Here is a 15,262-nt window from a genome sequence, read left to right on the forward strand (position 1 = left end):
TCGCACCCGCGCCGACAGCACGTGTCCGCGAAAGCCACCAGAGACGCGGCGGGGCGCGGAGCGATCTAGACCGACTGGTTCCCGGTTTTCCCGCTTGGCGGCGTCCGTTTTGCTGGAGTCGCGAATAGTTAGTAATTTACTCAAATTACTTTCCATTTGAGTAACTTCTACTCTATTCAACTTACTTCTGAGGCATATACTCAGTAACTTCATTACTTTCTTTGAGTAATTTGTACATGTCTGACGTGACCTACACAAAAATGTAGTTTACCCGCTACCCACCATTAGGGGTGTCGCGAACCGGCTGAGGTTCAAGTTCGACCTGGTTCGACTTTTTCGAACTTTTCGTGGAAATTTCGACGAACCTTGTATTGAGGTTCGACTCGTGTGCGCATGCGCGAATGGCTGGCCAGTTGGCTTCGGATTGGATGGTAATGGCTAATGGATGAATTAAGGGCACCGCTAATTGGTTATTTCAGTTAATACAGTACAAAAAAAATTAAGTTATTAACGTCTTTAGTGATTATAGAAGTGGTTTCTTTTAATTCCAACTGTTCATAAAATAAAATAACCGTTTGCATAAAAATAAATTCTCCAAACCTAGACATGCGTCTATCAAGGTCTGGCCACACTGTCCGCAAAGTCGAACCGGTCGAATCTGGTGAAAAGTTTCGAAGGTTCGTCGAACCGGTTTGACCCAGTCGAACCCCGAAAGTTCGACCTAAAAATCCGGTTCGACAAAAGTTCGCGACACCCCTACCCACCATTCCTCATGCTCTGCGGACAGGGGCCAACCCGACAGAGAAAGTCAAAGGATCAATGAAGTCAGGAGGAGTGGGTGGAGTCGATGGAGTGGAACAGAGCCTTTATACCGAGAGAATTTGGTCAATGGGCGGAGCCTATTGCCCGCTAGAACCTATGGATTTCGTGATAACACAAAATGACATTACTTCTTTGCCTTGTTTATTCCTGAAATCACAGAGTTCGTATAAGTCAGAACCACAAAATGGCGGACGGAAGTAGTCATCCCCCGGTTGTCAGACTATGCTGCTGTGGTTGCCAGACAGTCAAAATCTCTTCTTAGGAGGTCAAACTCTCTCAGTATAAACGGTTCTGGGGGAGAGACCTAGAGGCACTGCTCGGGAAGAAATGCCTGGGGGTTACTAGCGCTAAGCCAAGAATGTTTCACGTAGCAACACAGTTGCAGGACAATTTGTGATACATTTTTGTCAATCACCAGTCACAAACTTCACGTGCAAAAACAACCACACCTCAGCTGATTTGTCCATCAATCCTTAGCATCTTGATAATTGGCACTGGCCCACTCTCACAACCTGTTCCCAGTCATCACCAAAACATCATTTATGCATTCAGTTTTATTATCTAAATGCCTGTGCTTACAAAAAAAAACACAAGGGTGACTGGTCCTACATTTAGGTACCATGGCAAACACAACTTGATCATAAACAACTAGCAAAGTACACATTAACAACCTCTACTTCTATTTGGTCCCATGTCTTGAACTGCTAAGAGGCGAGCTGCGCCACCATTTGGGAAGCGCGGTCCCCAGGAATGACGAAACAAATGCTCTGTACGCTCCGTAAACTCGTCAACGGCGTCGCTACGAGAGAGGCAAAGGCACGGCGTTACGCAGACAACAACGAAGCAACTCCGAAAAGGCATTACTGTATACTAGTTTGATCTTCAAAATTGCATATTGGTTATGCACACGACAGCGACCAACGATAGAATGAACAAGGCTCGCAAATCTCTTTTTTTGTGTGTTTTCGAAATCACAGACATTTCTGAGACAACCAAGTAGTATTTGTGCTTTCTCGTGATCCGTCACACTTGCACCATTCTCCAACTGGACTCGCCATGCTAGCACCATGCTTGGCGGAAACGTGCCGACGCTTTGCCGACATTCATCCGCTTTCCACTGGTCTCAGTCCGGCCATTGAAGGAATGCATTTGCTCAGTTTTGAATTCACATTGGGATGGCAATGGCATTGCAAAAACGGCATATAGCACTTTTATAAATAGTAAACGGTAAATAAGCAATCCTTCGTCACAAACACACATCGTCACCACATTCAATGCCTTTCCGCCGACTTCATTTCTGTGTAAATGACGTAGTATATATATATATATATATATCTAAGACAGCATGACGCTATACAGGGAAGGGTCTGGTGGCAATGGACATGACTAGGTGAGCGCGTAAACATATTACAGCAAGCGTTACATGAGCACTGATATGTTGCATAGATCTTCAAATGAGAGAACGAAAAACAGTGCTTCGCCGTGACATCGACTAGAAACACACAACCAAGAATGCGCAAAAATGCCGCCCAAATTACAAGGCACGCACAAGCTTAAGAGAACTAGGTGCACTTGTGTACTTTGAGATGTGTGCGCGTTAACGGGACGGTCGAAGTGTCGTTCCGAAAAAAAATCTACACATCTTAACTCGTTTATACAAATCTTAATCTCTTCTTCTCCAATGCTCCTATAAAGACCCTGCTAGCAACTATAGTATTTGTACCTACCCTGCACCACCTACCCTCTCACAATTAACAGCTATCCAATTCTGTTACGACAATAGACTAGAAAAGTGGCAACAAACGACACTATTTCTTTCTTGTTTCGTCCGCTCTAGTGGTTAAAGGAGCTGTGCAACGATTTTAACGTTGAAAGAATAGGCATTTTCTGCTTTTGATATTGTTCACTGTGTCACAAATGGCAGAAAACACACCTCTTTTCATCGAAATGTTGCGATTCCGCCGCGTAATAGCCAGGCAAAACTTGGAATATTTCCCGACCTGCAGCCACGAGCGGCGGCCATGAGAAACAAGCGGCGTGACGTCTCTTGGGTAGTTGTAAAAAAGATAGCAAGTTTTGCAAATACCTGCTCGATAAAAGGTAACTTTTCTATAAATCTTGTCGTTCCAACATATATATAAATGCGTGAAAACCCTGGTACCATCGACAAAACTTTGTAATAAGGGGTTTTAGTGGCGCCATCTACCTTAGGTCGACAAAACCGCGAATAGCCGCCAGAGGCCGGAGGGGGAGGGGGACAGCGCCGGACGGGCAAGGACGGGTATGGCCGGACCCGTATGAGACTTTCCTCCTTTCACCGTATATTTCGCGGGCGCCCGCCAGCACGTGGTCACGCGGTCGCGAGCGGATGAGTTCTCGCTGCTCGCTGATGGTTCTAAAGAGAGAACGTTTCCGGAACCCCGCGCCTGCTCAAGTGACGTCACTGCGCACGTGACCCGGAAGACGATGTACGAGTTGAGCGGTGGCAAAAACCTGGATCTTTTCATTTTTTTAAATAAAAACTATGGTATCCAGGCAAAATCTGTTTTCTGTATTTCACTCCAAAAGTGTCAGGCATCAACTTCCACTATTATTTAATCAAAGCCCTGAAATTGTTGCACAGCTCCTTTAAGGAACGCAAGCCGCCCCATACGAGCTCTGAACGGCGGTCGACCCATCCTAGCCTCAAATACATTTAGAAAGAAAAGCTCTCATCCAAGCGGCTTGCGAGACTGAGAAAAGCAGCTGCATTAGCGTAAGCCGTACAAATGATATGAATTGCGTCGCTTGATTATGTTGTTCATTCAAAGGGCGTTTGCAAGGGCAGACGCACGTCACTCGGTCATTCACATACATAAGTGAGCAAGCCACTGATGCACTGTCTCGGCACTACGGTCGCGCACAATGTAAATGCTGTTGCCATGCACATGACAACATGCCGTCGGCACTGGGCGAACCTGGTTATGCAGGTACTTAAAACTTTAGCATTATGCTTGTCAAAATCCAAATGAAAGTTACTAGAAACCTGCACACACGCACGTACACTCATTTATAAAAACAAAACGATAAACCCCGCAACACAACGAAAAAGAGGAAACGAGCTAACAAAACCCCCCATTTTGAAAATTCCTGAAAATGAGAGAAACATCAAAGGAATGTCGGTTCGAGGAAGCAGGAAATAATGGTTGAAACAGAAAGCAACAGCTAGTCTAGAGCAATTTTCCGGACAAGACTGTTTCCAGCGGCAGAACTGCTACCGTGGCCGAGTCTGGCTCAACACCGGCTCTACCGAAAATACAAAAATCGAGCAACAATGGCAGGAACGTCTGCGTGTGTCGCCATCTGCGAGCAATCTGCCGCCTCTTTTGCGTTAACAGGCACTCAGAATACGAACAGGTCCACGCTTGAAGACCAGGCAGTGCCGTGGATCCAGTCTGGAAGTTCGTCAAGAAAACGAAGGAACTCTGGCTGGCGATGCTCGGACTGTTGCATCAGGTGTGTGTGGAAGGCTATGTCCAAAACTGGCTCTGAGGTCGGGTGGTTTGGGGGAAGCTGGAAGAGTTGAAAATACCAAGTCACACTCCTTGTGTGTGGTTAAACAGAAGTTTTGAGAAGAGTGTTGATATCGATCGCTCCTGCAGCTAAGTATTGAGGCATTCCTTCCTTCCCCTGAGTTGCAAAATAAAATCCTTCCCAAGCATGAATATGTTATGCTAGGTTACAGGGTTAGGTTAATTTATAGGTTAGTTCAAGGTTAGGTTAGGCTAGTTTACTTCAGTTTAAGTTAGACTAGTTTAAGTTCAGTCAGTGCCTATGCTAGATTAGGTTAGGCTAGTATTTAGTTTAGGTTAGGTTAGCTAGTTTACGGTAGGTTAGTTTAGGTGTCAAACCCTAACCTGAACTAACCTTAAACTAAACCAGTGTAACTAAAGTGCTAGTCTGGTTTATGCTAGGCTTTTTTTAAATTAGGTTAGGTGAGGCTAGTTTAGTTCAAATTATGGTATGTGAAGTTGGTTTAGTTTAGTTTATGTTATGCTAGTTTAGGCTATTAAGTTAGGTTAGTTTAATGTTAGGCTAGGTTTTGACCCACAGCGTATGAACAAGGGTTGCTTCCACATCCGCTTACCGATAGCTCAAGCCAAAAGTCCCAGGGTCCTTCGTCCTTTCCCTGGGAAAAATAGACGAAGTATGTCGGTCTTCCTTGCCAGGAGACACCCTTCGTGGCGACGCCCGCTGTGAAGGACCACCCACGCAACTCCACCCCGTCCCGGGGCGACATCACCAGTGCCATGTGGCTGGGGCCTGCCAAAAGCATAAACAAGCCCATGGCAAGAAAACAAATTCAACATTCAAATTCACTTTATATCATCTATACATACACAAATGCAATGGGGACATTAGCAAAGAGTCAACACATGTTGACTTGACTAGGTCCACACCCATTTTCCTGGCAGGGGCAGGCACACGGTCGTAAGAAACAAAAAAAGAAAAGAATGCATACATGCAACGAAAGAAGAGACCACACAAACGCTCACAAATGTGGGATAAAAATGTATGTTTGCATTATCATTCAGAATCAGTCAGAATTAATAAGTTTATATAAACATGTAGTTTTTACGCTTAAGTTGTTGTCTATTAATTTACTTAGTAATGATGGGAGGTCTTAAAGGGGTACTCCACCGATTATTTGAGCTACCTCAACTAACTATATTTTCTGACTCCCCGGCCTTTAGCCTTTCCGGTATGCTATTTAGAATCGCGAAATTCATAATAGGTATTGTGAAATCGGCAAATGAAAATGGTGCCAAAACCAATATTCAAATATTCGTGCACTTTTCAGTGCTGTGATGTCAGTGGCAGGCAGGCTTGCCAGTCGAGCAAGTAGTCTAAAAATAGAATATTCCAATCATTTGTTCCGTGCTGGAGCGCGGATACAGGAGCGAGCTTCCAAAGCACCCATTTGACACCAAGAAACTGCTTCAAATATTGTTAGGAACAACTTCTGCAGTCCAAAAAGTTAACCCCTGCCTTCCACTGACGTCGCTTTGTTGTTGTTGCCAGTAGAGACTTTCAGTTTGAAAAACATGATGAAGACCAAAACTGTAAATTCAATAACTTTGCGAAAAATCAATATTTTGGCCTAATATTTGGGATACTATTTTAGCAATGTTTGTTGGTCAGTTTAGCAAAATTTTAAGCAAATCGGAGACAATGAAGAAACCGGTGGAGTACCCCTTTAAATGTGATAGTTTCTTAAGAATGACAAGAAATTTTGCATTTCCCGTTAAATGAACTGACCACAGAGCAAATAGCACGAAACCCTCAATTTTCGGTTATTTTTGCTCATGCTAACAAAACTGGTACTTCTGTTGGCAAAGCTTACCTGAAAGCCTAAGGTTGAGCCTCCGCACGTTGGGCAGAACCATTTTCTGAGAGATGAGCTCGAATTTCCTTTTGGCGTGAAAGATGGGACCGGCGGCTTCAATGTAGTAGCTCTCCCTAAAGACAGAAAATTTAAATACTATAGTAACACAAATAACAAAACAATGTACAAGATCAACAGGGAGAGAGCTAAAGTATTCCTTGTGACATAAAAACGGGATTCCATGTTTTCTTAGGGTTCGTTTTTGCTATTTTTTCTGAATTTGGAGGTACATGATTTTTTTTTAAACTTTAGTGTTTTTCATGGATTCGGTGCTTTGGGGGGACCATTTCTGGTGTCGGCAGGAAATCAGCATTTGCCAAAGATTATGCTGAAAAAAGCAGAACATATATAGCGGTGGGATTCCACAAGCTCCAAGAAACACACATGTGACCTGAATGCTTGGGAAATGTCCCCATCCTACTAAGAAAAAAGAAACAAGAGAAAGGGTGCAGCTTTCAAGGGAACAACAGCCTCGTGGACGGTTCGGCGCAGGCTATGTTCCAGGTCAAGAAAAACCAAGACACAAATAAAGATTTCTTTCATGAGGCATGGATAGCTTCTTTCATGATGCATGGTATTAGTCAAAATGAACTCTTAATCCGGATTTTTTTTCCCCCCCGATTAAGGAAGACTTATATAGCTTGGGATCTACTTTCAGGGGTTTATCAGTAAAAAAAAAAAAACTATAAACAGAAAACGTTATTCGATGTGTTCTGGAATGCATTCAACTGCCTTAAGTTAGATCTCTTGAAATCTCCTTGAAGTTGTACTTTCACAAACCTGCAATGCCTGGTTGGTTTCCAATGTCTGCCCTTTCGTCGTCATTCCTAATGCTTTGTTGGCAAATTCCTATGTGTCTCTGTGGGCCTTTTCTTTAGTTTACTTCACATAAGAAATGTAATATGAACTGTGCTGGAATGTTGGTGCAGCTATTTTCATTGAACTCAAATCAATAGTTTGAACGAAACAAAAAAACGATCAAACTATGCATCAACAAACAAGAAAATGTTTCACCTTTGCAAGAGCCTAGCAGTACAAGGAAACCATGTGATGATACAAATGCAAGAAGAACATAGCAAGTTCCAGTTTGCTGTGCTCATGGCAACTCTTGGCCACACATCACATATTGGGGATCCTACTGCTTACAGGACAAACATTACCAGTTTGCAGAATGAGGGTAAACCTTTTCATGCCATGAAGCCAGCATTTCTACCTTTCTACACGGCACCTAAAAGTTAAAACCAATCACTGCCGTGCGTGGAAGAAGTGAACTTATGACGGAGCACACAACGTCTGAACCCAAAAAAGTAGGCTGCACTAGGATAGTGTGACATTCACATAGTGCAGCTCACATTTTCGAGCCCATCTTCAAGTGCTTTGTAAAAAATGAGTCATACATGCTCTGTTAAAAAAAGGGTCACCCTATAATACAGCCAAATACGGTAATTATAAAATTGAGACACTTGAAATTCAATCTTTTCTTTTTCGAGCTGTTTCAATTCGATGGTCCCTTAGGGATTATGAAACAGAAACTGGAAGTGGAAAACCAAATAAGGCCCTCTCTGCGCCGCAAGATTTCGTCATCATGATGTTCTGGTGATGTATACAAAGTGGTTAACTGCTTCAGCCAAATCGAGAAAAAAGTATTGATTCGTATGGGCATGTTTTGAATATATATGTTTTGTGTAGATATGTTTTGTGTGCACATGTTTTGTATGCATATGTTTAACATGCACATGTTTCATATTCATATTTGTATGCCTGTTTCGTGTGCATGTGTTTCATATATACATAAGTAATCCTTAGTTACAATGAAATCGCTTTATTAGAATTATCACTTTTATCGAAGTTCAACGTGGTCCCGACCGAAGTGCATGGATTTTTAACCGGATTATTTAAGTGTATCAGCGGCCGACCGCGCTTATAATGAAGGCTGAGGTGCCGAAAGCACGCAAGTCTACACGGAGGTGCACGGAGATCTTTGCGTTTCCTCCCACTTCTTCACCGAGGTAAGCAGCAAACTGGGAAAACAGAAAACAAGTAAACGAAACAAACGGGTGACGGAGGGCAGAGCGCCGCTTCCGATGCCGATGCGCCAATGCGGGGGGTAGCAGCAGGAGCACTGTCCCAATCCGACACTACTCACGGCGCCCGCAGCCGACGCTGCCCGATTCCTGTCGGAATTGGGTCAAGGGAATGGTAGAGCCCGCGGGAGATCATCCCTCACATGGGCACCTGCACGGGTGCGCTTGTGGCGTACCACACGCTACACGCACACATGGGTCGTATAGGAGTGGGAGTGTTTATTGAAAGTCGCTTAGATCTGCAAGATTGAGGAAAGTGGCCGGCCCAAATCTGACTGCAAGGTTGAGAAAAGTGGCCGGCCCAAATCTGAAATCGCCAAATAATTCGACATTTTGCCGTCGGCACTTCCACACTGTCCGCCATTTTACGCAACAACCAAGGCATACTGGGCAGGTTTGAGAAGTTTCTCATGCAAGAAAAAGCACGCCTGCGGTCCGAAGATGGGAGATCGTCAACTGCTTTGCGCACGTCGGATTTTTTTCGATCTCTACAGGAGTGTGTGAAAACATGTTGGCAAAGCCACCAAGGATAACTCGTTCCTTTGCTCATGTCAATGCGGACGTTCCCATTGTTGCTCTTACCACGGATGCTGCGATCGTAAACCGTGCATGCGGTCAGGGTGAACACGAAACGACGTCGGAAAGGCGCTTTGGGAAACGCCGACGACTGCGGAGACACGAAACATCCTACGGCTGCTTCGAAACAAAGTGAGTGCAGCGGTGGTGAGAGTGTTGTTGCAATGCCTAGAGCAGTTCGAGGAGAACTGATGCCCAGATGAGATTATCGGCCCCAACTCCACTTACCGTAAAATACCGGGCAAGCGCCCACTCATACTTTGGAGATAATCGCAAAAAAATGGGGGATCGGCGCTTGTCCGGTCATCAATTTTACATATAAATGTACTGTGCATATTTTCTCAGATCTAACAATTAAATTTGGTAACGGGCGCCTAATGTGGAATGGGCGAATGCGCGGTATTCTACGGTAATTATTTTTTTTATTCGGTGATGCTGCCGCTTGTTTTTCATAACCAAGGATTGTTTGATTAAATGTACGGTCAGGGTGTTTCTCAGTGTTCCCGTCCACCTGGAAGGCAGCTAGTGCTGCCTTTTTTGGCTCTATCGCTTTTACCAAATTACTGCTTACATTGAATTCTTTCGCCACCCCGTTGACTTCGTTATAACGCAGGATTACTGTATGTTTTGTATGAATGCCTTGGGGGCTAGTGCCCACCAACAAATAAATACATAAATATGCATACGTTTCGTATGCGTACATTTCGTGTGCACATGTTTCGTATAGATATGCTTTGAATGAATCTATTTTGTATGCATACGTTTTTTATGTATACAGGTCCTACCTGAGTTTGGAGATGACGGGGAAGTAGTAAGGCATGCCGCAGTAGACGTGCTGACTGCAGTCTACATGATGCACCTTACGTCCCTTGGACATGTGAGCCCGCACGCTCCGTGGTCCGTTGAAGTCCAGCGGAACCACCCAAATACCCGTGTCGCTGTGGGTTTGCTTCATCTGCTGGTTGTGAAATGTACGCTCCACATTCTGTTATGGAAGGAAAAAAAAAAGGGAAGAAAACTCGATAAGAGACCCCGTGCATGACAGGGTTCAAAGGGCATCAACCACAACGGTGTTTTTGAACAGAGGTGTAAAAATTACTTATGGTTACTCAAGCCTAAATGTTACCAAGTTATAAGTACTTACATTAACACAAACATATCTGGTGGTTACAGTCAGAGTTATGGTCCTCACGAAAAGTAGCTGAGCAGTTGTGTTTCCGTTGAAATATTACACGACGTCAAAATGTGTTACCAATTGTTAATACTTGAAGGAATAACAACCTGGGGACAGTCATGAACAACCACAATCTTTCATGCATGGTGTTGCTAATTTTAAGTATTCATGATGACAACACGCCCGCTTTAACCATAATTGTTGATCAGCGGTTCATTCTTGCAAAGCTCTAAAGATGTCGGTGCAGTTCTCTTCTGATTCAGCATTCTGCTCACTGAAGACTTTGGGCCCAAGCACTAACAACTGTAATGACATACTGCGCATCCTTTGTGAAACCATCCGCCACACTACCATCTTGCATGCAAATGGAAAATCAGTCCAAGTTACTTTTCAAAAGTAATTAGTTACAGTTACAGACAGTTTGTCAAAAATGTATTTAAGTTACAGTTATAGTTACTTAAAAATAAAACTAATGCATTACAGTTACTGTTACTTCCTCAAAGTAACTTAACTACTTTCAAGATACTTTAATTTCTTTTTTTTAATTTAGCTATGAAGACATTGATGACAACACACAATGACCACGATTTGATTGTATTACATTCCTCCAACTCTTAAGAGCTCTCTTATTTTTCTTTCTCAGCTGATTGGAAAGGGAGATATCGATGAACAGAAAGGTCATTTACAATAATAGGGAGGGGAGCGGAAAGATAAACAATTTGGAAGTGAATAAAGTGGAAGATACAATTAGTATCGAACAAGGTAAAGAAGGGGTGAACGAAAACAACACAAAGTCGTTTCGAAAAGCAATGTGAAAGAAAAGATTCGACCGTGGGTCACAGGCTCACCGACCCCTGAAAAAGGGCAAAGGGCAAGATCGAAACGGGAAGGGGTGGGGATTGAGCTCAAGATTCTCAATTCTGCAGCGCGAGCTTTCGCTCTACATGCTCCGAGCTAGTGTGCGCTAGTCCACTCAGCCACCGATTCCCCCTCCCCCTCCCCATTTTCGCAAAGAAAGCTATCCCCGCTACTGCTGCTGTGCCGACGACAGAGGCTGGCGTACGACGTTACTAACTGTCAAGGCCCATTCGCATGGTTGCGTTTGACTGTTATTGACTTCATTAAGACAGCTTGTGTCAAGCTGTTGCTATGGCGACCCTTATGACGAGCCAATAGGAAGGTGTTATCCCCTACGACGCAACACAGCGCAACACGGTCGACGCAAATTTGTGAACCAGACTTAAGGAGTCTACGCGTCGCATATTTCCAGGAGGTGCCTCTGTTGCTTGACTGAAGAATCGCGAGTGTTCGATGAGGCCGGAAAGGATGAAGACGGGGCGAGACAGCCACGCACAAAATGGTTGAAATGAAGCAAATGCCAAATGCACTTTCTTTGCGCAATCAAAAAGGAAAAACAAGAGTAGAAAAACGTCTGCCCTCTGCGCTGGCACTTTGCTCCGATAAAAAAAGTTTTGAGTTCTTGTTTTATTTTGTCGCGTCTAATGTGAAGCCCAACCTCTGCACGTGGCCGAACTCGCAGTAGTGTTCACAAAGTAGGGTATTTTTTTCCGCGAAAAGTATCTGTATGTATGTAAATACTTTTTAGTTACTTTTTCAAAAAAAGTATCTAAGTTATTGGTGCAGTTGAAAAAAATGTATAGAGTTACAGCTAAGAGTTACCAAAAAAAGTAAAGAGTTACACTATAGCGATACAAGTATCGCAATACTACCCAGGACTTGAAAAGTTCGACGAATGAGAGGCACTGACAAAAATGAGCATCCTCTGTGGGCAGGCAGATCCAGGCGCTGCAGAGAAAGGGAATCCCAGGGGGCTGACGGCAAACAGGATTGAGAGGGCAGAGAGGGCAGCCAGGAAAATCACGGGCAGCCGACCGTTTCGCGACACTTGAATCAGGGGTGCCTGCAGAGACAGTCAAAAAGACGTACGTAATTAAGAGGAAACAGCTAAAAACAACACCCTCTTTTCGTGAGAAACTTGGACCATAGCAGGCCTAGTCCCCAATTGTCACAAACGAGTAATATATAGGGTGTCTGAAATACCCGGGCTCGATCTAGAAAGGGCCGTAAAATTTGGCGCCTGCACACAGCAATCTAAAATTTTCGTCGAAGGTGTATTTCACAAATCGGTTTTATCTTTTAAAACTATACAAAGCCCAGCTCCCTTTCTGTAAGAAATAGGGCCAAAAAGCTTACCAGGGTCAGTGGCGGCGGCAATGCAGACAACCAAATCGAGTGGAGCGGCGCGTTTGGCGCACATATTGATAGATGGCATTGGGAGCAGAGTGGGAACGTGTAGCCGACCAGCGAAAGAAGGCAGACAACATGCAGACGATATTCGTCAACAGCAAGAAAGCCGTCGTTTTGCAATCGCATTCTTTTAATTTCTTTTTTTACTTTAAGTTTTGCTCTCGGTGTCCACATTTATTTTTGAACCAAAGGTACATTACAAAAACATTGTCGATTTGAATAGACCACAGTCGTAGCGAGCAGTCTCGAGGTAGAGCCACCTATCAATACGTGCGCCAAACGCTCCCCCCGCCACTCAATTCAGTCTTTTGCTTAGCCGTCCGTTGTTGACCCTGGAAACTTGTTTGGCCCCATATTTTACAGACAGGGAGCTACACTTTGTGAGTTTTTAAGATAAAACCAACCTGTAAAATAAACCTTTGAGGAAAATTTTAGATTGCTACATGGAGGGACCAATTTTTACGGCCCATTTTAGATTGGGTCTGGTTATTTCAGACACCCTATAGACTCTCTGCTTAGTCCTCCCGAGTCTTGAACAATGCTTCTGCGTCCTTATGTTGCCCCCCAGGCGAAAATTTATAACTGGGACCAGTTGGCGCCTCAACTGGTTTCAACTGGGACTAACTGGTACCAACTGGGAATCAACTGGGACCAATAGGAGTCCAACTGGGACCAGCCGAAGGGTCAACTGGTTTGAACTATTCCCAGTTGGGAGTCAACTGGTTTGACTCCCAGTTGGGAATGGAGTGAACTGGAACCAGTTAGGTTCCCAGTCGGACTTCACATGCCTTTCCCGTTCCCAGTTCACACGGGGCAACAATTTTGACAAGTTGGGGTTGCATTGACCTTTGCTAATGAAGAAAACTAAAAACACCTACATTTTTAGATTTATAAATAGGGAAATTTTGAATTACTGGGTACATTTATATATTTATAAAAATAATATAAAACTTCTAATTAACAAAATAATTTTTTAGTTGGAAAATATAATTAGTGACAAAATGTGTTTGTTCACCTAAATGAACATTTAGTGCATCATTAAAATATATTAAAACATTTATTTAAACACCTACAGTATTTTGTTTCTTTTAATAAATAAATTTATGTTTTGGCCAATTAGAGCTAGCCGGCCTCCGTGGCACGCGGGTGCGGATTAGTGGTACGCGCTGTCGACAGATGGCGCTGCCTATGCTGACGCCGGAGTCGGACGGACGCAGTTGAGAAGGGTCGCCATTGCCCAAGTTGGCGTCGTTATGAAAATGTCAAAACTACAGCTGCGCTTCTTTGGACCTAACTGTACGCACACCATGGTGGCGGCGGTGAACTTCAAGGATGGAAAGATGCAGTTCAGCAATCGGAGAGCACCCAGGAAAGACCGGACGCACATAGGCCGGACGGAAGAAAACGTTGCGGAGTGCACAATGGCGAAAACGGCGGGAGGTCTACCTCGAAAATGTTCGACTGTTGTGACAGAGATTGCAAGGTGGGAGCGCTACCGCATCCTATCAGGACTTCACCTGCACAACGCAGGATCACGGGTGAGCACCTTTCTTCACGCGGTGGGGAGAGAAGCTGAGAACGTATTCACTAACAGACGCCAGCGGCCGATCTTCCTTCATCTCACGAATACTACCTCTGAAAAAGCGATTCAACCGTCCCAAGCAAGTGGCTAAACCCGCAGCGTATACGTCACCGAACCTATTATTTAGTTTCATTCTTCAAGTTTTTGACAATAAAGTCTTCTCAGCCTTCCATTTTGTGCCGTGTTTCACTGTTGTTGGAGTTGGTACCAGCGGTAACTGGGACCAACTCAAACTGGGACCAGTTGTAACTGGGACCAATTCCAGCTGGGACCAACTCCACTGGAACCAGTTGGACAACTCCAACTGGGACCAGTTGCAACTGGGACTAATTGGTCCCAGTTGAAAATTTTCGCCTGGGCTCCAGGTAACACATTTGGTCCAATGGCTGCACAAGGACATATGACGTTTTAGGGACATTCAGCTAAGGGATCATGTGCGCTGTTAGGGTCAGTCTATTCTATACACGAGGCTTCTTTCCCCTCCCGCTGATGAGCAGAAATAGAGGGAAAAAAAGGCTTTCATTGATGCCAGAGAGGGACAACCTTCTCATACAAGAGCTACCAAAGACCACCCATAACAAAGAAGTGAGAGTTCGTGTACTGAGGAGGTTGTAGTCTGTCTTTATTAGGGTGCCCATGCTTCATGAATATTGGTAGCAGGGTGGAGAATAAAAATTAAGATGATTTAAAGCATGCCAGATTTAAAAGATAATTTAAATCCCACAAAAAATGATTTCCAAATTGTGTTTATATTTACCGTTTCTGCATATGATGATGATTTCTATGTGCATTTATTGTTATTTAAATAAAAAAAATCATCAAGCAAGGAAGAGTTATATCAAGCTTAAAGGGGCACTAAAGTGCTTTATGAGATAGTCATTTTATAGTCATAGATCAATCTAAAAGCTCTAAGCATCCTAAAAAACCCAAAAGTACATTCATCAAGGCCAATTTGCGTATTAAAAAAAGTGATAAAAGATCCCGACACAGTGTTGGCACAGAATGACAGATGGCGGTGCCGGACCTTGCTGAACATGGTCAAACGACGGACAGCGCTCGTCCGCCACTCGCAAACGATGGGTTCCCGCATGGACGAGCGGGACTGGCCAGCCGCTCGCCCATGGGAATGAACGAGCGGCTGACCAGTCCCGCTCGTCCACACAGGAATCCGTCGTTTTCGCGTGGCCGCCTGCTCGATATTTTATGGCAATTTTAACCACAGATGCCCACGTTCCACTACAACAATTGTTTTAATTCTATTTTTTTTATTAATCTGAGAAAAATCCAAGTACCACTCATCACGCACTTAGATTATGTCTCCTGCACACTAT

At 44.0% G+C, this 15,262-nt stretch overlaps 1 protein-coding gene across 1 annotated transcript in view; it reads right to left on the minus strand.

Annotated features, from left to right (window-relative positions):
* Positions 1 to 3,456: 3,456 nt before the first annotated feature.
* Positions 3,457 to 15,262, minus strand: part of LOC8043994 (endoplasmic reticulum metallopeptidase 1) — a 47,217-nt gene continuing 35,411 nt past the window's right edge. The window contains exons 10-14 of the mRNA XM_040207729.3: positions 11,850 to 12,002; positions 9,693 to 9,892; positions 6,206 to 6,321; positions 4,949 to 5,124; positions 3,457 to 4,374 (exon numbers count right to left, since the gene is read on the minus strand). Coding sequence (XP_040063663.2) covers positions 4,204 to 4,374; positions 4,949 to 5,124; positions 6,206 to 6,321; positions 9,693 to 9,892; positions 11,850 to 12,002 — 816 coding nt within the window. The 3' untranslated portion in view covers positions 3,457 to 4,203. The remainder of the gene's footprint in view (positions 4,375 to 4,948; positions 5,125 to 6,205; positions 6,322 to 9,692; positions 9,893 to 11,849; positions 12,003 to 15,262) is intronic.

This window comes from Ixodes scapularis, unplaced genomic scaffold (assembly GCF_016920785.2).
Source record: "Ixodes scapularis isolate PalLabHiFi unplaced genomic scaffold, ASM1692078v2 PGA_scaffold12__126_contigs__length_90152505, whole genome shotgun sequence".
Classification (NCBI taxonomy): domain Eukaryota; kingdom Metazoa; phylum Arthropoda; class Arachnida; order Ixodida; family Ixodidae; genus Ixodes; species Ixodes scapularis.